The sequence below is a fragment of the Acinonyx jubatus genome, chromosome A1 (genome assembly GCF_027475565.1).
Source record: "Acinonyx jubatus isolate Ajub_Pintada_27869175 chromosome A1, VMU_Ajub_asm_v1.0, whole genome shotgun sequence".
Classification (NCBI taxonomy): domain Eukaryota; kingdom Metazoa; phylum Chordata; class Mammalia; order Carnivora; family Felidae; genus Acinonyx; species Acinonyx jubatus.
Window position 1 is genome coordinate 19,830,561 of NC_069380.1, and position 23,769 is coordinate 19,854,329.

General features: G+C 47.3%; 1 protein-coding gene and 1 long non-coding RNA gene across 3 annotated transcripts in view; one reads left to right on the top strand and one right to left on the bottom strand.

Annotated features, from left to right (window-relative positions):
• Positions 1 to 13,478, bottom strand: part of SERPINE3 (serpin family E member 3) — a 33,525-nt gene extending 20,047 nt beyond the window's left edge. The window contains exons 1-5 of one of the 2 annotated variants that reach the window (XM_027064773.2): positions 13,214 to 13,478; positions 11,233 to 11,505; positions 6,045 to 6,278; positions 4,065 to 4,262; positions 2,299 to 2,497 (exon numbers count right to left, since the gene is read on the bottom strand). In XM_027064773.2, coding sequence (XP_026920574.1) covers positions 2,299 to 2,497; positions 4,065 to 4,262; positions 6,045 to 6,278; positions 11,233 to 11,488 — 887 coding nt within the window. In that variant the 5' untranslated portion in view covers positions 11,489 to 11,505; positions 13,214 to 13,478. Of the gene's footprint in view, positions 1 to 2,298; positions 2,498 to 4,064; positions 4,263 to 6,044; positions 6,279 to 11,232; positions 11,506 to 13,209 lie in introns of both variants that reach the window. The other variant, XM_027064772.2, reaches the window with a different exon arrangement.
• Positions 79 to 11,915, top strand: LOC128314003 (uncharacterized). Its single transcript, XR_008295283.1, has 6 exons — positions 79 to 1,129; positions 1,992 to 2,140; positions 2,242 to 2,444; positions 6,744 to 6,846; positions 7,104 to 7,142; positions 11,359 to 11,915. It is a non-coding gene; the product is annotated as an uncharacterized LOC128314003 (long non-coding RNA).
• Positions 13,479 to 23,769: the final 10,291 nt, after the last annotated feature.

A 23,769-nucleotide genomic window follows, 5' to 3' on the forward strand; every position in this document is an offset into this window, starting at 1 on the left:
GCTGGCAGTTGCCAGAGGGGAAGTGGGGGGGGGGGGGGATGGGTGAAATAGATAAAGGGGATTAAAAGTACACTTACAATGAACACTGAGTAAATATAAAGAATTGCTGATTTGTTATACTGTACACCCGAAACTAATATAACACTATACATCAGTTATACTTCAATAAAAAAATACATCACTTCTATTATGAGAAAAAAATGCTCATGCTTAGCATCCTACTATGTTGATCTAATAACCAAGCATTTTATTCATTAAACAAATATATATTTGACATTATTAGTCTTTCTTGTGAGGCATTACATTATTATGGATACAAATGACCCTTGTTAACACTCATTGTTGGCTTTCTTGCTTATTCTTTTGGTATACTAAGGTCCCTAATGAAGACTAATTGTCCCCATACATTTTATTTCACTTCTTCATAAATAAAATATTACCTCAGAGGCTAGATATCATAATTCATCCAGAATCTATGGATACACCGTTGGTGAAGCTTAATCCTAAGGCTCACCTCACCGCCACACGATATTTGCACCACTACCCACAGTGTGCAAAAGTGTTTGCTCTTGCTAAATGAAAAATGCAGGGTAACTATAAAGCAGATCATATTAAATTAGGAATGAATGATTTGCAGAACTAGAGGTAAATTCTTGCCCAAAAGTTGACCTGGTCGACCACGGTCCAAAGTTTTGTACCCAGATTTAGACCTAAGATAGTTGAAATTCTTTCTCTATTTATTCCTTAAAGGATTTTGAAGCTGGTTTCTTTGCTTGGCGAGTTTGGCTTTGTGAAACAGCCTCATTTTCCTAATACCTTCTATCCTTCTTGGATGTCAGGCTTGATAGCATTAGGGAGATAAATTATGGTAACCAAACATTTTTTTAACAAGTGTTAACTGATGCTGTGTTACTATGATCTTTGCCTTCCCATCCCATCCCTGTCTTCTGGGTCTTTCGGCATCATTCCTCAACGCTGCGAGCTCTACAGGTGGCATCAGAGACAGCGGAGGACTTGCAAACGAGCTGGGCACTTTCCTGGGGACTCTTCCTTACAGCAGCTGCTCCAGAATGAGGCCAGCCATCTGTCTCCTAATTCTGAAAAGATTCCGACAAATTTCCTGCACCAGGTCGCACTGTCTCCCTACTTTTAACATTGAAAGCTTCTCTTCCTTCGCTGAGCTTCTCTCAAATATGACAGAAAGATGAAGGTTGCTTCTTTTCCATGCCAGAGAGATCTGTTGAAATTTCTTGTCTTTGTGCCTTCATTTGAGGTCCAAGCATTTGGTTTGGAGAGACATAAACTTTATCATAGAGTTACGTTCACCTTCTGGTTATGCCAGATCCCACTCTAGACCTTGGCCCTTAACTCACTGGGTCTCTCCTTGTGTGTTTTTATTTCAGTGTCTGGACTTATTTTTAACTGCTCAAAAGAGCTCTGCCAAGGCCTCTGGCTCAGTGCTGCTGAGGGCCTGGTCAACAGAGCAGGTGGTGGCAGCCAGCAGGAAGGAGCATGAAGAATCCACATACTGAGCCCTGGGATAACATTTCTCACTTAATGCTGGTCTACAAATTAATTACAGGTTTACTCTGGTTTCAAATGTGCCAGAGAAGCTTGTCACTTAAAGAAGTTCAAAAAGGAATTCTTTGTAAAGTAATGAGTTTTCCAAGTAGGTTTTGCTTTGGAAAAGCAAAATCTAGAACCATCATTTAACTTTTTGACAATTTGCATTTGCACCTATTGGATTTTCTCAAAGAATGGCTCACCTCTATTTACAAAGAATGAGAACCTTCAGCATAGAGACTAAAAGTCTTGAATTTTTATGCTTTAATTTGCCTTCCAGTCAGAATTATCTTGGTTATTTGCTCAATTACATAAACTACCTTGCCTCTTTGGTTTTGGAAAAATGACAGTTGTATACTCTTAGGATGTGATAAGATTTGGGGCACATTCCTCCAAGGTAACTTCATGGCTTTTCTTTCCCTGTTCAGAGAACTGGTTGTGGCATGAGACCTGGAGCCTGCAGTCTGGCCCAGTGAACACAGAATATCTTCTCTTGAGAAGACCCAGGAAATTAACTCTGTTCCGTCTGCATCATGAACTAGTCAGCAGAGACTCTGACCTGGACCCACACTCTAGGGTAACTCCCCCTTGGCCTAACCTCTCAGGGCACATTAGACAAGTTGGCCCAGTGGTTAAGGACAGACCCCAGAGTCCGACCACCTGGGTTCTCTGATCCAGGCCTGGCCAACAGGATTAGGCTGCAGAGCACCCCAGAAGGATGACACAGCCACTTACCTGGGCAGGAACACGTCCATTCTGGCTCGCCTGAGGCTGGAGGTCCAGATGTGGATGATGCTGGCTGTGAGGTGTGGCTCAACGTGGCTCAGCGGGGTGTCTTTGTCACGCGGCAGAACCAAGAGCAGACTCACTGTGTTTCCCAGGTAAGGCAGCTCCAGCACCCCCACCTGATGGCCTGCAGGGTCCTGGAACTGGCCTGGGGGTTCAGTGGATGGAGCATTATTAGTTCTGTCCCAGGAGACAGGGAACTAAACAGTGCCAGACCCTGGGAAGGGCCAGCTCACAGAACTGGGAACCGTACGTTTTATTAACAGGCTGTCTACCTCACCTTCAGGAAGCAGTTCGAGGTCAAAGACTGTTAGTCACCTTTTCTGATCTTAGGACCTAGAATTTCTTTTTTTTTTTTTAAACTCTTTTTTTTTTAACGTTTATTTATTTTTGAGACAGAGAGAGACAGAGCATGAATGGGGGAGGGTCAGAGAGAGGGAGACACAGAATCCGAAACAGGCTCCAGGCTCTGAGCTGTCAGCACAGAGCCCGACGCGGGGCTCGAACTCACGGACCGCGAGTTCATGACCTGAGCCGAAGTCGGCCACTTAACAGACTGAGCCACCCAGGCGCCCCAGGACCTAGAATTTCTAATGATACCTTCACAGGGCTTGCATCGGCTGGACACAGTGGGGATGATGGCACGTGGGAGAGCCATCTACTGTCTTAAAGGGGAAGCCATTCCAATCCTGGCCTTTTGTGACCATGTGGGGACCCAGGCTCTTTGAGCCAGATCTTTCTTTCAACAAAAGCTCTGAACCCAGATATCATATAAAATTGGGAAGTGTTACGCAGCTGACAGATCAACCAGCATGAGTCATAGCAGCGACAGGAAAACATTAGGCACAAGAACTATAATAGTCATAAATATATATTTACATATCCAATTGACCTTCCTCTACGCTCCCCTTACTTGACCTCAGTTAATAGTTACTGGCAGGATAAACAAACGAATAAAAGCACTCACAACATGTCCTGCATGAAATTGAAGCAGGAAGGTTGTGAGTTTTCTAAGTGCCAGAGTTCCCGAAACAGTGTTTTAAGTCTCAGTGACTTTTCCCTGCATGAGAACAGAATTAATCCCACAGCTGGAAAGGCTGAGCCTGCAAACAAGGGCTGTGAGAGAGGTGTGTGGGGACAGGTGGCCGGGTCCCTTCTCCCCTTGCCTTGTGGGGGCCCCACGGCGGTGTCCACACCTGGAGCCAGCCTTCGGGGCTGGGCCCCCTCTCCCCTGGTGCTCGCTGGCCCGCACTCAGGGCACCTGCACCCTCAAGGGGCTGGGATGAGCAACCATCCAGGCAAGGCGGAAGGACAATGTCAAGCCCGCGTGGGCGCCCTCTCGAGAGCCATCTAAACTGAACTCTCCATCTTTTGCCCTTTCTTAGCACCAAGTGGCTATTCATTTTATGCGGTTGCCTGCCGAGGGTGGGGTGGTTCCATTCAAACAGTTTTGGTTTTACACTAACACCTCTTACTAGGTGCAGAGGGAAATGTCAAGCGTGAGATTGGATTTCTCTTCCCCCTCTGCTTCCTCACCCTCCTCTCTGGGTCCTCGGGCCCCTGGGGCTCTCCTTACTGCACACACATCTCACTGCAGAGGGAAGGCTGAGACACTCCGCGGGTCCTTCTAGAGCAGACGTGGCCCCCCTCTCTCCGCCCACATTGTTCCCTTGTTCCCGTCACTTAAGAGGGCCCACAGGTGGGAAGGAGCTCACCGTAGTTGACCTCGGCCATTTGGTACATCATGGGGACTTGGAGGACGAGGCCCGGGGCACAGGTGAAAGGCAGGAGCTGAGTGTCCCTGGAGGAGAATCTCTGCCGCCAAGTGCTCTGGAAGGACATGGTGCTCACAAGTGCCAGCTGGGGAAATGCACCGCCACCGCGCTCCCATGTCAGGCCACCCGGGTTGTCACCTGCAAGCAGGAGAGCCATCGTGCGGCTGAGACCCGTGCACCTGCCCTGGAGGGTGCTGGGGCATCCCCGAGGTTGGGTTTGCACCTGCAGAACCGTGGTGTCTATAACTAGCTGTTGTTGAAGACCGTGCTTTTATCCTTTTCCGAGCAGGTTGTCTGAAGCGGCTATTTCCTAGGGCTGTTAGACACGCACTGCTCAGGTGGACTCCTGGGAGGCACAGGGCGCTGGGGTGGGGGCCACTGCGCTGTGTCCCTCCCACCCTCCCTGCAAATCCCGCTACCCCAGCTGCTGGGCCTCATCCCTGACAGAGCCTTTGCTTAGACAGCAACATCCAGGGCATGCTCTTGAGATTCCACGCGTCACCAGAGAGAAGAGGGCAGGCTGACTACTGCCCCAGCCCTTTATTAATAAAAACACACATTGTGCCAGGCTCTGTTCTAAATGCTTGAACAAACCCTCACTGACTCCTCTGACCAGTTCTGTTGTTATTCCTAATTTTACAGATTGGGGCACCAAGGCTTGGAGAAGCTGTCCCAGGTCACACACTTGTGAGTGGCAAAGCCACCATCCGCCCGGCTGCTCAAGACAGAAACCTTGGGTTTGAACCCAAGCGGCCTGGCCCCAGAGCTTCAGGCTCTTCCTGGCTGCCCCTCTTCTGTGGAGGACACTCACCCCAGAGGGTTGACGGCAGCTAACTGTGTGGCTTTGCCTAACCGCCCCCCCTCCCCACGCCCCTACCCCAGCAGCACAATGAGCCGAGACAGGGAATTAAACATTTTTTAAGTAAACTGGGAAGACATTATGAAACGCTGGAGACAACTGAGCTATCAATGAACATCTTCATATTTGCGCTGCAGCTCTGTGCTCCTTGGCCACCCACATGTTGTTCTCAGTTCAGTCATAAAGTACACATCACCTTCTATTCTGTGTTTTAAACAACACTGGGTCTTAAACATTCTCCCTGTTTCTGTGTAGCCTTTGTAATGTTCAGGGATGCCAGAGGCAGACCGGCTGACTTAGGATCCTGGCTCTAAGGGATCCTGGGCCCCGGGCAGCAGGCGTAGCTCTCCGTGCCTCAGTTCCTCTATCTGTGAACAAGTCACTAGTAACAGCACCTATCTCCTAGGACAACTGTGAGGGTGAACAGACATAATGAACACAGAGCACTTAGGAAAAACGCTATAAGTCAATAAATGGAACCCCAGTGAGTGTAATAGATTTTCACCACCTTTAATAATTACAACTACATGATATGCGGGAGCTGTAATTAATGGGATCATTCCTAATGGCTGGGGGGTTAAGTTATTTCTAAGTCTTTTTCTTCGGTAACCCTAACCCTGGGCTAAGCATCTTATTATATATAACTTTTTCTTCCCTTGAATCATTTCCTGAAGCTAAATTCCAAGAAGTTTTCTGGCTCCCACTGCATTTTGCTGTCGCAGGGTGTTAATTGTAGGTGACAGCAGAGCTCGGTGGGGGGGATTCCCCTGAGGGGAACAGGTGCACAGAACAAAGCCTGCAGGGCTCCCCTGGAGGTGGGAGGCTCTGAAGAGCCCCCTGCTGTGTGGGTGGGTGGGGGATGGGCAGAGGGGGCCAAAGGTCAGCTTTGCTTGCTTCATAGAGCACCGCACTTAAGGGTAGGGTCTCCCAAGAGGACAGACTTCTGTTGCAATCGAGGGTGGCCTGAGTCTCCACCCATGTGGCTTCTGACCAGCAATGCTTGGTATCTGTGTTTATAGCGCTCTGAAATCAGCCTCACTAAACTGGATGGTTTCTTTTACCTGCCATCTGCCTGGAGGCCCATTCGTTGACCCCGATGCTGGTGCTGTTGGGTTCCCTGAGGTTGGCTGGCTCCAGGCTGCTGTTGGCCCACTGGGAGATCTGTTCCACAAAGCAGGGGGAGAGGGGCGTTCCTGCTTGCACGAAAAGAGTGCAGGCCAGCTCCATTTTAGTGCCTCGTCCGGAGTTGGGCAGGGTGGCGTAAACAGTGTGTAAGAACTGTTTCACCCTCTGGTCTGTGAAAAAGGTGTTGGGATAAATTGACAGCGGTGAGCATAAGTAAGGAGTTCGCCCTGTCTCTCTTTGCACACTGCACTGAAATGGGGCCCCGGCAGGTACCACTCTTGTTTCACAAGGCTCATCTACCAGTTACAGCCAATTTGGATAAATCAGAACTCAATTGCTCAGGAATTATCCCGAATCATAGATTAAGAGCTGAGAGGTGGGGGGAAGCCATGCAAGATCAGAAAGAAATCAGGCTGTGATGAAGTCAAATAGAAAAATACCACCAATATCCCAGAGGCTATTCCTCCTTAACTTCTTGAGACAGAGATGTTGAGGGCACTAGAATACAGAGAGCTGGCAAAACTGCGGGTCTGGTGTGCAGGGTGAGGGGGCTTCAAATATTTAAGAAGTCAATCGATTTATGGGGAATGTCATAAATAACAGTGACAGACCAATTGTCACTGTATCTTGTTCAGGGCCTTAGATCCGTTCCCACAACTGCATGTCATAAGTCTGAGGGACATTCAGATGTGGCCTCTTTCAGAACTATGCTATCGATTCGAGGAACACAGAGGAAAGGTAAGAGCACCTCCCAACCCCCTGCTCCCTGAGACCCAGCGGACAGCTTGTGCTATTAATGTCACCAAGAACCTAGAAGAATGTTGAGGAAATAATAAGCATCTGAGAGAGTCAATAGTTCCCACCTTCTTGGGGCGGGGGTTGGCTGGACTTATATTTACTACTTACATAGGAGATTTCTTCCTTCTCTCCATAATCAATAGTGGACTTCTTTTTCAAGATAGTATTTACAATCTGTGGCTTTTATTCTCCCCTAGGAGGAAATCTGGAGCTGGAGCAGGGCCTCTCGCCCACTGGTGAGTCAGGGCACAGCTGAGCATCCCAAGCTTCTCTCTCCTGACACATGGAAGCTGGGCATTTCCAGCAGTCAGGTCCCCTTCCTGTGCAGGCTGCCTCTGGAACATGGCCCTTCCCTGCTCCTCCTTGCCTCTCCTTCCTCTTAGGCACAGCTCTGTGGTTATCCACAAATCTACCCCCACACTTTGTCCCTTCTTCCTGCACTGTCCTGTCCCTCGCCCAGGGCACCTGTTGGAATGGATCTCTGACCTGGCTTGGGGCCCATCCACTCCAACACCCTTCATGTCTCAGAGGCCCGCTCAGGGGACAGCAGCAGAGCCCCAAGTTGCCTGGCAGAACTTCTCTGAAGGGGCACAGATGCCCCCAATACACCCTGGCCGGGGCGCCCAGCCACCGGGCTGCAGCCCACAGCTGTGGACAGATTTCACTTGCCCAGAAAACTTTCACTACCAAAGCTGCTTCTTAGAATCCACGACTGTAAAAAACAGACTCGGGTTGTGTATCTCATGATTTGCAGCCTGACTCCTTTGCTTTTATTTTAATGAGCAAAGAAATGGATGAAAATAATACTTGTCAGGTTTTCCTCTACTGAGGAAGGTCATATGTATTTATAGAATCATGTCTCTGTAAAATGTTGACCATCTTGCAGGAACGAAGTGAGATGTTTCACCGGTCCATAGTGTAGCGTGACCTCCCTTCTGCCCTCTCACCCAATCTGAGCCAGGGGACCAGCTGTTCTTTGAGGGATGACAGGCTACAGACTGTTCCTCCCCAGCAGCCTTGGAAAGAGGAACCTGTCACTGCTGGCTTAATTCCTCTCCCTGCCCCGCCAGAGAGCGTCTTTCTTGCTGGAGGGCTGGTCAGGTAGATCTTACAAGGGTCTGGGAAGAAAGGAAGCAGAAAGAAGAAAACCCTTGGGTGCTGCACTCCATCAGCACTGTGATGAGGGCGGTGTGGAAGGTTGAGGAGAAGGTCCCTGGGATGCACACAGAATGGGAGGAAAGTGCTAGAAGAAGACATGATGTTTTCTCATGAATTTCTCTTGCTGCGGCTGAGCCTTCTAACTCATTTGTGAGCCCAGTGTGGAGAGCGCCTTCCTTTTGAATCAATGTGTTGAACTGAGCTTCCTGAACGTGACACTGAATCTGACTTTGTAAAGTTCATGACTATAAAATTCTCAAACTACAAACAGCGATGCTAATGTTTTACTTGCCTGAGAATTACAAGAGGCCTGAGTTGAGGATGATGTCAGAGGGTTTGGTTGAGCTGCGGGAATAATGAGGATATCTCTGATGAAAAATAGAAATGACAATGTCCTTATACCTTTATGCTTCTGCTCAGTGACTTAGAGTAGGATGAAGGAATTTTGGAAAGAACATGGGATTTGGGGTCAGAGAATCTGGGACCTGACTCCTGTCTCTTCCACCTGCAGAGGCTTGCCAAACTGTTAGCCTCTTGTCTCATTTGTAAAATTGGGGTTATTAATTAATGTATGTGGTTTCTATGAGGATCAAATGCCATAATAACCGTAAAAGTGAAATTCATATTATCATCAAACAGAACTCTTTCCCAAGAACCAGGCTACCTTCATTTCTGAGGCCTCTTCCTAGCATTATTCTTATGCTTAATAGAAAGCTAGAAAGCTTAAAGTGTTCTCATCAATTTACCTAGGAAAGCACCAGAACTCCTTAGAAGTTGGAACATCAGGAAATTGTGTCTTGTGCGGTGAAAGCAAAGGTGATCCTTGTAGATACCCCTGGGGTCTGTTCTGAGTCTCATGCTGTGCCTGTCTGACCCGCAGGTGGGAACCGTAGCAAAGCTCCTGGTTGTCACGTATTGGCTAGAAACACAGTGAGAAGAAGACAGTGCTGATGTGTCCCACTGCAGATGTGGATAGGTCTTCCTGTTGATTAAACTGGAAAGATGCCTCAAGACCCTAGCGTTGCTTTGGATCCTGCTTTTTATACATTTTACTGGTCTGTATTGACTTTTGAAAGGAAGGCTGGACCTAGGCAGGTAGCGGGCACTGCTGGGTTGTTTTAAACAGTGCACATGATTCTCTGAGCTATGTTGGGTCAAACCAGACTACGGGGGTACTCTCTTAACTGGAACTCTGGAAGTTGGACATCTCTGTTCATAATAATGAACCACGGTTCTATAAGATAACAAAGCAGTTTATGAGTAAGAAAAATGGTGGGATCATGTTCCACAGAGTTTGACTGCTAAGCATTCCTCACATTTGGTAATTCTCGAATGGGGTCTATGGAAACCCTGTTAATCATCATATTCGGTTAGCCAGGGACCCTGACTATACTTGACAACAAAGAATCAACTGGAATCAGTTCCCTTTCTCTGGAGGATAGCCACACTTGCATTTCTCACTTTCCCCCCAGTTGTGACTTTTGTGAGTCTCTCTTTTAAGGCAGAAACGCCTGTCTCTCTTTCACACGCCTATTTGTTCTTCATGACCCAGCTCAGATGGCATGTCTTCCGGGGCGTCTTTCTGTTCAGCCAGTGGAATAAATCATTCCCTGCCCTGTGCTAATTTATGTCACATAAATACACTTGCTGCACGGCACGAGGGTGTCTTTCTGTGTGCATCGTTCCTGTGAGACTGACCTGCTCGCGTTCAGAGCTTTCCTTATCTGTCTGGATGCTGAGTTCTTGAACCGCATCATTCAAGAACTGAGTTCTTGAATCAGCACTGCAGCCGATCTCATGTGGCTGAAGAAGAAGACCAGGGATATATGCATTTCTGTGATATTCTTGCTGAGAAAAATCAAGCCAGCCAGCAGGGTCACGAGAGTTGTTTGGGCAGGGGACAGGATGTGGATGGGGTGGGGGGAACTGGACGCATGACTGGTGCCTTGTGACCTGGTGTCTTCAGCATTAAACTTTACCTGCCACCCCGAGCTTCTAGCTCAAAGGAAGCTCTCACCAGCACTGTGTTGGTATTCGTTCTTGGATTTCCTAAAACATATTGATTTATACAAGGCTAATGCCCATCCTTTTTTATTGGTATCTTATTCTAAGAGAAGGAAAAGCGATGTGCGTGAGTGTGTGTGTTCGCATGGAGTTGGTAGGTTGGTTCCGAGGCCAGGTTTTGAGCCGGATGCCCTGAGTGCAAGCTAGGTTGACCTCAACCTGGTTGACCTTAACCTGAGCTTGAGTCCCAAATCTGCAACTTACTAGCTATGTGACCTTGGGCAAGTCGTGTAAACTCTCTGTGCCTATTGGCTCATCTATAAAATAGGGATGGGAGAGCCTGGGTGGTTCAGTTGGTTAAGCGTCTGACTCTTGGTTTCAGCTCAGGTCATGATTTCACAGTTTGTGGGTTTGAGCCCCGTGTCGGGCTCCTCGCTGACAGTGTGGAGCCTGCTTGAGATTCTCTCTCCCTCTCTCTCTGCCCCTCCCCTGCTTGCTCTCTCTGTCTCTCTGTCAAAATAAATAAACTTAAAAAAATAAAATAGGGATGATGATATAATTCCATCACATATCCAGGGCTAGCAATTGTATGTGGTTTCTCTGAGCATCAGAAGACATAATGGCAATTTTGTTGTCGTAACAATTAAATTACTACTTGGAAGGCGCTTCGGACATTTCCTGGCACCTGGTAGGCACTGCAGAAGGGCTTGTGACATGAAATTGGAAAAACTGCCATGGAGGGGCCCCTGGATGGCTCAGTCGGTTAAACATCCAGCTTTGGTTCAGATCATGATCTTACGCTCCATGAGTTCGAGCCCTGTGTTGGGCTCAGAGCCTGGAGCCTGCTACGGATTCTATGTCTCCCTCTCTCTGCCCCTCCCCCCACTTGCGCTCTGTCTGTCTCTCTCTCAAAAATAAATAAAAACATTAAAAATATATATAAGAAAAATTGGCATGGAACCTAAGTTTAGAAGAGAAACTCAAAGATCATCATGGGGACTACAGTGCGAAGTCCGAATGCCGTCTGCTGCATTCTTGCCAGGCGGTCACCCTTCTCCACTGGTGGTCATCCAGCACCAGCCACTGGATTCGGGAACACCCCACCTCCTGAGGCAGCCTGAGTGGGAGCAGCAGAGCAAACAGGGGCACGAGCAGCCCTCTTACCATGGACGGTGTAACCCAGGGCCTCGGCCAGCTGCCGGCCGGTGTTCCCTTGGGCTCCAAACTGCAGGATTTCCAGAGCAAGGGACACGCCAGCGGGAGAAATGACAACGTTGGTTTCATTTCTAGGGGCCGCTGCACCCTGGTAGAGGCGAAGCGCAAGCTCGGTCTTCAGCAAGGTCAGGTCCTCACGGAGGTCGCCCTGTCCTCCACGGAGCCAGGTGTGAAGCAGGAAGAGCGTGAACAGGGCCGGCTGCATGGAGGCAGGGAATCTTCCTGCAGTGTAGACGGAAGAGACCAGGGTGAGGCAGAAAGTCCCACCCCGCAGAGAACTGGTCTGTGTTCAGGACTGGCGATGGCCGAGGGAGGTGTGCCCGCAGCACCCCCTCCCTCCCTGCCTACCAACCCCGGCCCACCCGCCCCCCGCTCCTCTACTGCATCCTGTTGTGTCCGCATTAGAAATATGGGCCGGGAGGCTACACTGTGAGCTGAGGCTTTGTCGTCACTTACTAAATATATGACCTTGGGCAAGGTCCTGGTCTGGTCAGAAGCAAACCATTGAGTTGGAGAAGACATGTAAGAAGTACACTTGACTCATATTTCGTGGCATTTAGCCAGCTTGTAGCTGTGCCATACCTATTATGTATAATGATCATCAACAAAAATAAAAAAATATACAGTATGTTACAAAGGACTTTGTGTTTTCTCAGTTAATCATTACAACAGTTTTCCAAGGTGGCTGTCACTGTCTTTCAAATACAGAGAGGATGAGGTTTAGGGCACTCAGGGAACCATTGAAGAAAACACCTGGGCAAGTGTCCATCAATTGATGAATGGATAAAGAAGATGTGACAGATACACACACACACACACGTACACATAAATACCACACAATGGAATGTGATTCAGCCATCAAAAAGAATGCAATCTTGCCATTTGCAATGACGTGGATGGAGCTAGAAAGTATTATGCTATGTGAAATAAGTCAGAGAAAGACAAATACCATATGATTTCACTCCTTTGTGGAATTCATGAAACAAACAAACAAACAAACAAAGGAAAACAGAGAGAGAGAGAGAGAGAGAGAGAGAGAGAGAGGCAAACCAAGAAACAGCATCTTAACTATAGAGAACTGAGGGTTACCAGAGGGGAGATGGGTGGGGGGATGGGTTAAATCGGAGATGGGGATTAAGGAGTGCACTTGTGATGGAGTTGTTGATTCACTATATTAAAAAAAAAAAAAAGACAAGGAAAAGAAAACACGTGGGGAAAGCACATGACTCAAGCCCTGGTCTTCCATGAGTGGTATATAAAACACCAAGGCTAGAAATGCACATGAAGGTATTGATACACGAGGTCATTATACCTATAATATCACATGCTTGTGATGTGAACTATTCTCATAAAATAAGAGCACTTTCATGGAGAGCGGAGTTATACCAATATCACTCCTACCAAGGAAAGGCACCTCTCCAAGAAGCAGAGCATTAGCTGGAAATTAATGCAACGAAGAGAAAGTTCAAGGTGTTTTCAATGACTATGCCACACGTACAGCCTGCAGCAGGTTTTGCTAAGTTGTCTAACTTTGGTATCAGACAGGATTGGCGCAAGAGAAGCCTCGTCCGGAGTCACTTCCTATACGTTTGCAAATAAGGCCATTGGGCTCAATGGTGTTTACTTCAGATAAAGGTTCAAGGTGGAAAAACATCCTGTCTTCACTAACTTTTCCTGCAGCCAAGCCCACATATAGTGTTTGGATGGCTTAGTACCATAGGGGTGGGATGTGTGTGTGGGGGGGGCGTCTTTCTGTGTATGTGTTGGGAGGTGGCAGGTCCCAGCCCAGGGTCATTTGTGAAATGACCCAGTGCCAGTGTTCTTGCAGCTCCTATAACCTCCCACAAGGACACTCTGCAGTCAACCCCTTGTGCTCCTGGGCTCCCCATGACCACATCCCTGCCCGCCATGGTTCACCATGCTTACTCACGGACTCTTGCCTCAGACTGTTGTGTCTCCTTGCTTGATCCTGTTCTTGTGGGTCTCCAGCATTAACGTGCTCCCCTTTTTAAAAAGTGGAGCAGAGTCTGCTTTGAATCACAAGACAGCGCAGGGAGGAAGCTGGCAGCTGCCGTCTCTGCCGGCGATGTCTCTACCACTCGGTCCAAATTCCTGGAGCCTGAGGTCCTGCAGAGAGCCAGGAGAAGCAGTGCCCCGGCCAGCAAAGCCCAGATCGGAAACAGAGCAGGCCCTGGGGAGGGAGCCAGCCACACCCGTCAAGCCTTCTTAGGCTTGTGACCTGGTTGTACCAGCAAGGAACCCCTCATCTAGCCCTTTGTCACTTTGAGGAATTCCACTGATAACTCTGCCGTCCCGGGGTTTGCTGGGTGCCAGGTACCTAATGCTTCTCCCCTCCTCCTGTGGAGAAAACAATAAATCAGTCATTGGGCACTGGACACATGTAGCAAATGAAATTCTGCAGAAGAGAAAAGAAACGATGCAAGATATGGCCTAATAAAATTGAAACTTGTCGTATTTATTGTTAATAAAAGTGCATGCACTCGTTTATGCGTAATATGGGCACTGTTAACAGTCTTGTTCTTACATACAATACTTAATAAATCCGACGACTTAATTTGAGAAAGAGACTATGTTGTCCATGAGCAAGTGCACGTTTGCAGCAAGTATAAGCAGATTCTGTCAGAAGTCTGTCCTTGTGACCAATTCAGAATTCCATACATTTCTATTAAGGTCTTAGGCATTGTATTAAGTTCAAAATAGAGGATAGGCTATAGGTTGTTACAAGTTAAAGAAAAGAAAATGACATTTCGAAATGAATGCAATTCTTAGTAATTATCTCTTAGGCATGTGTTAGTGTTAATGTTTGAAATGGAATGAGGCTTGTTAAATTTTTTTTTTTTTTTGTCTGACTGCTACTCATACCGCCATTATCAGTGGGCAATTTGCTTTAAAGCAGGGTTTATTTCTGACCCTGGGGCCTGGGATAGTTTTTCAGTTTTAGAATAGTTACAGTTCTATAATTGTTTTACTTCACATCTCCCCAGATCCTTAATTTAGATAAAGTGCATTGTTGCATGTTTTGGATTCTAAGCCATAGCACGATAATGGAATAAGTATATATATCTCATTCTATAGCACCCAGAGAGGGCATTCCTTCCTTTCTTCCATCCATCCATCCATCCATCCATCCATCCATCCATCCAACAAATAACCTCTCGCTTGCCTGCTAGGTTCCAAGGCCCTGTGCTAGGTCCTGTGGATGAAGAACAGAACCAGCAACCTGGGCTCAGCTCTCACGAGACCCAGAGGCTTGTCCCACTGAGTGCAGGCTTTTGATGTCGACGCTGACAGTGTTCAGAAGAAAGCTGATCATAAGGACAATGGTGGTAACTTAACAAGGGCTGTCTCCCAACGCTGTGAGTTCCCCAGGGCTGTTATCTGAGCATAAGCTGATTCACTCTTTGCCAGTGGTGGGGTTAGGGGGATGCTTATAAAAAGATTTCCCAAATTGGAAAAAGGTCGGGCTACATGACTTCTATCAACATTGCCCTCCTAAGTCTAAGAATATATTATTCTAAATTGCTTTTTAAAAACGCTTTCAAGAGGGGCCTGTTGGCTTAGTCGGTTGAGCATTCAACTTCAGCTCAGGTCATGATCTTGCGGTCTGTGGGTTCAAGCCCCGCATCAGGCTCTGTGCTGACAGCTCAGAGCCTGGAGCCTGCTTCAGATTCTGTTTCTGCCTCTCTCTCTGCCTCTCCTCTTCCCTCTCTCTCTCTCTCTCTCTCTCAAAACTAAACATTAAAAAAAACAAAAATAATAAAAATAAAAATAAAAACGCTCTCAAGGAAAAATGCTAGGGTAACTCAGCACACAAGAAATATTTCCTGTATGGGTTAAACATTTCAACACGAACGAAAGATGAACTGCAACCGATTTTTCTTTTGTGTACTCAGCCGCGACCCTGGGTAAGCCACTGTGTTTCCTGCCCATTTCTGTGGTAATCACGCTCGTTTCTACCTTGTAGGGACGTTGGTGTTACTGCTAAGGAGGCCTCCGTCCTTGGAGATATCTATACACTATTATAACAACAAAAATAGTGAACACTGTTGAGATCGCATTCCAGATACTCTGTTATATACTTTGCATTTACAGTTACACTGAGTCCTCACAGCGATCCCACGAGGAATGTATTGTTAGCCCCATTTGGCAGATAACAACAGTAAGGCTGAAAGAGCTTAAGGTGGTTGCCTAAGATCCCACAGTTAGAGGCCAAGCTGGGTTTGAAGCAGGAACACTTGACTCCAAGGCTCACGCTCTTTGCCACCGTCTTGGTGTCTGTCAGGAACCCCGGGATGCTTGAAATCCCCCTTGGCTGTGGGGTTCGAGGACATTTAGTGCCCAGCCCAGACTGTTGGCCCATCACGTGTGCACAGTCCTCCCACATTCACCAGGAATGCTATGGTGAATCACATGTAGAGAGACTGCTGTGACGTGCAGTGCCTTTAATTATCATTTTTAATTTTTCCCAGCCTGACTTCTTACTGGTATAAACAAATTGCCTTCGAACCCAGAGGTCTACCGACTACGTGATGGAGAGAAGCGGCACATTTGAGTTCTGTTGGTACGTAATTAGTAGAAGGACATCTCCTCTTTGTGGTGTGGGCTGCTTGTCTGGGGTTGTACAGGGACAGTCCCCATTTTTTCTCTGCCCTTGAGAAGTTTGCCGTGGAAAGAGGGCACGGTGACCAAATTGTTGTGGGGGCACAACAGAGGAGTCCCAGGCACTGCTAGAGTAAGCCAGGGAGCGACACGAGGGAACCCAGCACACGGGGCCACAGATGGGGACAAAACCAGCAAGTCCTTCCAGGGAAACAGGGCAGGTGGCCCCGCCTGTCCCTCCAGGAAAGAGACAGAGTGGGTTTCCCTCTGTCACAGGTGATGCCTGACACCCAGCCTTCCAGTTCTTCACAGGTACCCAGTGCACGGACTCAAAATGAACCACTGCACCTTCTCAGCTTCTAACGCCTTTCAGTATGGCATGGTGTGGACAGCACAAAGGCCTGGCTGCAAGTCAGTGCTTCCTGGGGTGCCTGGCTGGCTCAGTGGGTATAGCCTGTGACTCTTGACCTCGAGGTTGTAAGTTCAAGCACTGCACTGGGTGTGGAGCCTACTTAAAAAAAAAAAAAAAAGGAATTGCTTCCGTACTAACTATATACCTTCAGCACATAACTGAATTCCTCTGAGCTTTAGTTATTGATTCTGCAAAATGGCATCATAATACCCACCTCTCACTCTGCACATTAAATGAGACAGCTTCTGTAAAGCCCCCCGCATGGTCCCTGATACACAAAAAAAAAAAAAAAAAAAAAAAAAAAAATCAGGTTCTTTGGATAATGCACCCAACTCTAGTCTCATCTAAAGAAAGGACCACTGAGGTCACATTCATGCTGGCACAGAAAGGGGCTTTGAGAATCACCATGTAATTGACTAGGATGTGAATCGATGACAAAGAATCTTTTTGGATGGTTTGTAGGATAAAGGTTGGAAACTTTAACAAGGAACAATGGATGTAAATTCTGAGTTCATTTCTATCTAACCTGTAAGAAGTAAGTCATTCAGTGTTGTGACCTCAGAGGTGGAGGGTGAAGCTGATCCTTCTCTTTATTTCATGCCCTATCATCACACTGGTGCATGCAAGGTTTCCCTTTTGTTATTTTGTTTCCTTTCAGGAACGTGCTCATGAGAGAGAGCGAACGTGTATGTTCACTTGTGCAGATGTGGGGAAAGGGCAGAGAGAGAGAGGGAGAGAGAATCCCAAGCAGGCTCTGTGCTGTTAGCACAGAGGCTGGGTATGGGGCTCGATCCCATGATCAAGAGATCATGACCTGAACTGAAATCAAGAGTCCAACCCTTAACTGAAGGAACCACTCAGGCATCCCAAAAGACTATTTTTAAAAGAAGGTTTAGGTTTCCAGAAAAATTGAGTGGAAAGTACAGGGTTCCCATCAAGCCCTTCATCAAACAATTTCTCTCACTCCACACCACCCTCCTGTCTTCTGCCCCCTGCCCCAGTTCTCTACTTACTAATTTGCTGCATAGGTGTGATACATTTGTTACAATTGATACACTGTTATTAAGTAAAGTCCATGATTTACTTCAAGGTTCCTCTTGGTGTTGTGTAGTTCTATGATTTTGTCAAATGTATTATGTTGTGTGTCCATCAATGTAGTAACATGCAGAATAGTTTCTCTTTCTTTCTTTCTTTCTTTCTTTCTTTCTTTCTTTCTTTCAAGTAAACTCTACGCCTAGTGTGGGGCTCCAGTTCACAACCCCTAGATCAAGAGTTGCATGCTTTACCGACTGAGCCAGCCAGGCGCCCCCAGAACAGTTTCATTGCCCTGGGAGTCCTCTGTGCTCCCTACTTGTCCCTTCCCATCTCCCACCTCCAACCCCTAAGAGCCACTGATCTTTTTACTGTCTCTATTGTTTTGCCTTTTCCAGAATGTCATGGAGGTGGAATCATATAGTACATGCCCTTTCAGACTGAATTTTTTCACTTAGCAATATGCATTTAAGATTCCTCCATGTCCTTATCGGATTAAGGGTTAGTATCCAAAAGATACTTACTTAAGGTCAGTATCTATAAAGAATACCAAACTCAACAACTGAAAAACAAATTATCCAGTGAAGAAATGGGCAGAAGACATGAATAGACACTTTTCCAAAGAAGACATCCAGATGGCCAACAGCATATGAAAAGATGCTCAACATCACTCATCAGGGAAATACAAATCAAAACTACATTGAGATACCAGGGAGCAACACGAGGGCACCCAGCACACGGGGCCACTGTGCCCAAAATTAACAACTCAGGAAACAATAGATGTTGGCCAGGATGTGGGGAAACGGGAACCCTCTTGCACTGTTGGTGGGAATGCAAAATGGTGCGGCCACTCTGGAAAACAGTGTGGAGGTTCCTCAAAAAATTAAAAATAGAACTACCTTGCGACCCAGCAATAGCACTACTAGGAATTTACCCAAGGGATACAAGAGTGCTGATTCATAGGGGCACTTGTACCCCAATGTTTATAGCAGTGCTTTCAACAATAGCCAGATCATGGAAAGAGCCCAAATGTCCATCAACTGATGAATGGATAAAGAAACTGTGGTTTATATATACGATGGAATACTACTTGGCAATGAGAAAGAATGAAATCCTGCCATTTGTAGCAACGTGGATGGAACTGGACGGTAATATGCTGAGTGAAATAACTCAGTCAGAGAAAAACAGATATCATATGTTTTCACTCATATGTGGAACTTGAGAAACTTAACAGGAGACTGTGGGGGAGGGGAAGGGGAAGGGGAAAAAATTACAAACAGAGAGGGAGGGAGGCAAACCATAAGAGACTCTTAAATACAGAGAACAAATTGAGGGTGAATGGGGAGTGGGGGAGAGGGGAGAATGGGTGGTGGGCATTGAGGAGGGCACTTGGGATGAGCACTGGGTGTTGTATGTAAGCAATGAATCACGGGAATCTACCCCCAAAACCAAGAGCATACTGTATACACTGCGTGTTAGCTAACCTGACAACACGTTATATTAAAAAAAAAAAAGATTTCTCCATGTCTTTTTGAGGCTTCATAACTCTTTTCTTTTCATTGATGAATAATATCCCACTGTATGGATGTACCACAGTTTATGTATCCCGTCCCTTATGTCTTGATTGCTCCCAATTTTTAGCAGTTGTGTGAAAGTTGCTACAAACATTTGTATGTGGGTGTTTGTGTGGACATAAGTTTCAGCTCAACTAAGTAAATGCTTGGGAGCATGAATGCTGGACTGTGTGGTAAGAGTATGTTTCGTTTCGTAAGAAACCACCAAACTGTCTTCCAAAGTGGCTGTACCATTACGGATTCTCACCAGCAGTGAATGAGAGTTCTCGTTGCTTCACATCTTTGCCAGTATTTGGCATCGTCAGTGTGTCTGTTTGTTTTCTTATTGTTAAGTGTTAAGGATTCTTTGTATATCTTGGGCACAAGTCCTTAAATCAGATATGTTTTTTCAAATATTTTCTCCCAGTTTGTGGCTTGTCCTTTCAACTCTTAATTCTTTGTCTCTATGAGAAATCTGTAGAATGGAAAATGGTAAATGTGTTCAAGGGTCAAAAAGAAGTAGATGATGTGATCAATGCATGGTTGACATGGTCTCTAAGGTTGTAATAGAGGATGGATGTCCCTGAATTAGAGGCAGTATTGGGCACATGATAGGGGGATTCACAGTGAGGTTTGGTTTTATTGCCATGCTTTGGTTCTGATTGGATAGGGTGACGTTTGTGGTTATAAGAAGTTTAAAGTGTAGATATGGTCTGAGAAGCCATGTGCTGTGTGCTAGAAGTAAGAGACTAAGTGATAAGACAAAGGGATGGGAGGGGTTTGGGAACATTACCAATGCTGGGGCCATATTCTCAGGGCCTGTTGTGGGTTTGTTCATACTGAGGAGCTCTAATGCCCAGCCCAACAGCTCTGTAGTTCAGTTTGGTACCAGAACCAGTGTGAATAGCAATTCTGTTTCAAAAACCAGTTACAAATAAGGCTTTGGGATAAGCTAAATGCAATTATTACTTAGTTTGGAGAAAAATCCTAAAAACAGAGCAAATTAAGCAGAGAGTAGCTCAGGTCAAAAATATAAAAAAATGCATCAAACTGTGTTTGGATGTTCTGGTTCTTTCTATCTTGCTTTCAGTGTTACTTTCTCATACATTTCTGTATAATTAGAATCTCGGCAATTTCTTGTATAGATGGAATTAGAAAATAGGAAAAAAAATAGAGTTGGGATCAGTCCATGTTTTCCTCTCTCGCACTCAGGCTATGATAACTAGACAGGTGAGGCTGTTCTCCACTGAGTCGACATGACTATTCAGGAATTGGTAGGTGGAGTCAGTAGGAAAAATCAACCCAGAAGCTGTAAGTCCAGGGCATATGCCTCACCTGTTTCCCCCATGGAGCCATGGGCATCACTGACTTATTACAACAGCCTTCCATGCACTTGCCCTTGACCTACAATGCTTCTCAGAATAGGACTTGATGAGGGTGCCTGGGTGGCTCAGTTGGCTAAGCATCTGATTCTTGGTTTTGGTCCAGGCCATTATCTCATGGTTGTGAGATCGAGCCCCACATCAGGCTCCACTCTGACAGTGCAGAGCCTGCTTGGGATTCTCTTTCTCCCTCTCTTTCTGCTCTTCCCCTACTTGCTCTCTCTCTCTCTCTCTCTCTCTCTAAATAAATAAATAAATAAATAAATTAAAAAAAGAGAATAGGACTTGATGGACCTACTTCTAATTTATCATAGCTGGTCCACGTCTTAGCATGGGCTGCTATGACAGAATACCATAGCCTGAGTGGCTTAAACTACAGATATTTATTTCCCACAGTTCTGGAGCCTAGGAAGTTCAAGATCAAGGCACCACCGGATCCGGTGTCGGGTGAGGCTCCCCTCTTGTGACCTCATTACCTCCCAAAGGCCTCCAAATGCCATCAGAGTGGGAATCTAGGCTTCAGTATATGAATGTGAGGGGGATAAACATTCAGTCCATGGTAGACTATGGGAAGAAATGTACTTGTCACCCCTGAAGGGTCACAAAAGGAGACTTGGCTTGGCTCTGAAAACCCCAGTGACCTCCTGTCAACCTACCCACCAAGCTCAGGACTCTGCTGGCCACTGGATGACATGGCCGGACAGGCGTGTGGCCAAGCTGCTTCAGTACAATTACTCTACGCCGAGGAGACGCTGACAGATTGCAGACACACTTAGGTGGCCCTGAACCCTGAGGCCTGGAGAGGGACCTCCCAGACAATGACACCGGGCCGTGGCAGGCCACTACCGTGGCCGGGATTCCTGTAGAGGCTGTGCCGCTGTGATCTCTTCTTTACCTGCGCGTCATCCGTGTGGCCTGAGCCGACCACATCAGAAATGTCCGCTGCTGCTCACACCAGGGCCACAATCTGAGCAAAAATCACGAGCCACTTGAGAAGCTGTGCAGGGGTGTGTGAGTTGGGGTGAGAATGGCCAGGTGGGGGTGGGGGAGGGAGGCGGGGAATGTGGCAAGTCTTGAAGCTGTGGCTTTAGACAAATTCTGCCTGAAGGAGGGGTTGGGGCTGGGGCACAGGGCTGTGGGGTCCCTGAGCAGACCCTGAGGACTCCAGGGAAGAGGCAGGCAGCAGGAAGCCACACGGATACATCAACACAATGATTATTTTATGTTCAAATTGCCCAGTAAAGCAAATTATCACCCTTTTGCGGCGGGGGGGGGGGGGGGGGGGAAGTGGAGGGAGAAGGGAGAAGAGGTAGGGGGAGGGGTGAAGAGAGCAAGCACTCAACCACTGAGTGCTTCAGCTTTGAAGCCTTCTGTGAGAGCTCTACCATCAAAAGCTGCCCTTGGCACGGTGGTGTGTGGGGTTTGTGTCCTACACTGGGGGGGCCTGGCTCAGAGCGGCCCCCACTGTGCGTACCAGGGAGGCCGGCCTCCTTCTCGCAGCTTTGCCCCTGAGATGGGGTGGAGGCCCTGAAGAGGCAACGTGAGGGGGTGTCTTAAAAGCGGAGGTGGAATTCCCAGCACGCACGTCTGGGAAATTCGCCCCTTCGGGAGAGCAGGAGGTGAGAGGAGGTGGGGGGTGTGGGAGTGAGAGTTTACAGCATTATCATTTCTGGTTCCAGCACAAGGGCGCCCGTGGCGGTAACAGCGATGTGGTTCGGTTGGCAGAGGGGCGGAGGACGCAAGAGCCTGTGAGTGCCGGGGAGGGGGCAGAGCAGAGAGACCTCAAATGCTGGTACCATTCTGGAACGGCTCTGGACGCACAAGCCAGAGACACAATGTCTTAGGAAGAGCGATGACAGAAAAGCACAGATTCAGCCAATGCTCTGAGCCCAGCAAGCGACAGGCAGCAGTGCCTTCATGGTCATCGTGTCGGGCTGGGGGCTGGGGGCTGGGGGCTGGGGGCTGGGGGTGCTTGGTGGCAGACACAAGGCAGACCCTGGGGAAGCCTCTGCGGGAGGCCGGGGGGCCGGTCTTTTGGAGGATGGGGACTTGTCAGTCCTGCTGGCCCCTTAGCTGGGGGTGCAAGGGGTGGGGGTTTCAGGGGGCAAGTCAGGTCTATCACAAGGTTACACATCTTGGGGAAAACGTAGCCCCTTAAAGGCCCGGTGCATTTTCTCTGAGAATATCCTCCGTCCAATCGCGCTCAAACTGGGTTGTTCATGGAGAAGTGGGGAATTCCGTACGTGGCAGTCTCCCTAGAACCTCTTTGTTGGGTTTGACAATGTATATAATAATGGGACTGGTGATACACCTCAAGTGAAAACAAGAACCTAAGTTCAGACCGTCAAGGACTCGGAGGCCTCACGTACGAACATCAATTAGCCTAAACAGGGCTCAGGCATTTCTTTCCTTCCATAAGCTCAGGGGCCCCTGCAGCCAGCCAGAGAGGTGGGGGTGGAAGGCATGTCCTGGGCTGGCCCATCTTACTTCCTGCTTTGACCGTCACTCAGTCTCAGCCAGCACATCCAGTGGTCTCAGCTGGCAGAGATTTTGGTCTTCATCTTCCCCTGAGGCAGGACTCCCTTATGGTCCCCTGTAGTCCACTGTCTCAGATCATGCCAAGGAGATTTAGGGAGTTGTCAGCACTCGCATCGTTTGGCATCGGGGACTATATGCCAAATGGGGAGCCTGGGCACACTGAGCTCGCCTCACGGTCTATTGGTTCACAGTTACATCGGCCATATTGGTCGTACCCCAAACTGCATAAGCCATGACATCATTGGCTGTGTACATGCTTTGCAAATTGACTCAACTTACCAATATATTCCATAATTTTTCTGTACTACCCAAAGCATGTTTATGACTTGGGGGTACAGCAGATGTTCATCTCCTTGGAAGGCGGTAGCCGTAGGCTTACTGGTAATGGAGGAAGGATGTTTATAACTCTAACTCCTTTGGAGAGAAACATGTTTACAAGTAAAGGAATGTTTTTGGTGGAAAAGCTTGTTTATCAGTTGTAAGTGCAGCGAACAGGTTTTTGTTTATACCTGTTAAAATAGAGGATGAGACATCCTTCACGAAAATTCATTTCACGTATCCTGGACTGGACAGTGGGTTACCCTCACCACCCATTGTTCGCCTCAATACGTATTTAGCTGCAGTTGCATTTTCCAGTACAGCCGGTTTTTCATTCTGGAAACAGCGTCGTGCTACTTTGGTTCGAGAACATGTCATTGAACAAAATGGTACCAAGAATACTTGGGAGAGTAATGGTGATCTGATCGTATTGGGTACTAATAGTTTGGGTTTGGGTTTTCTGGACACTGTACTCTGTGGGAATGTGGGAAGTTCTTTTTCATGGACAACTATATTCCCGATTCCAACAACAGCATCTGGCACATGGAAGGTGCTCCATACATATTTGTTGAATGAATGAATGAATGAATGAATGGAAGAATGATTCTTTTTTGAAAAAATTTTTTAATGT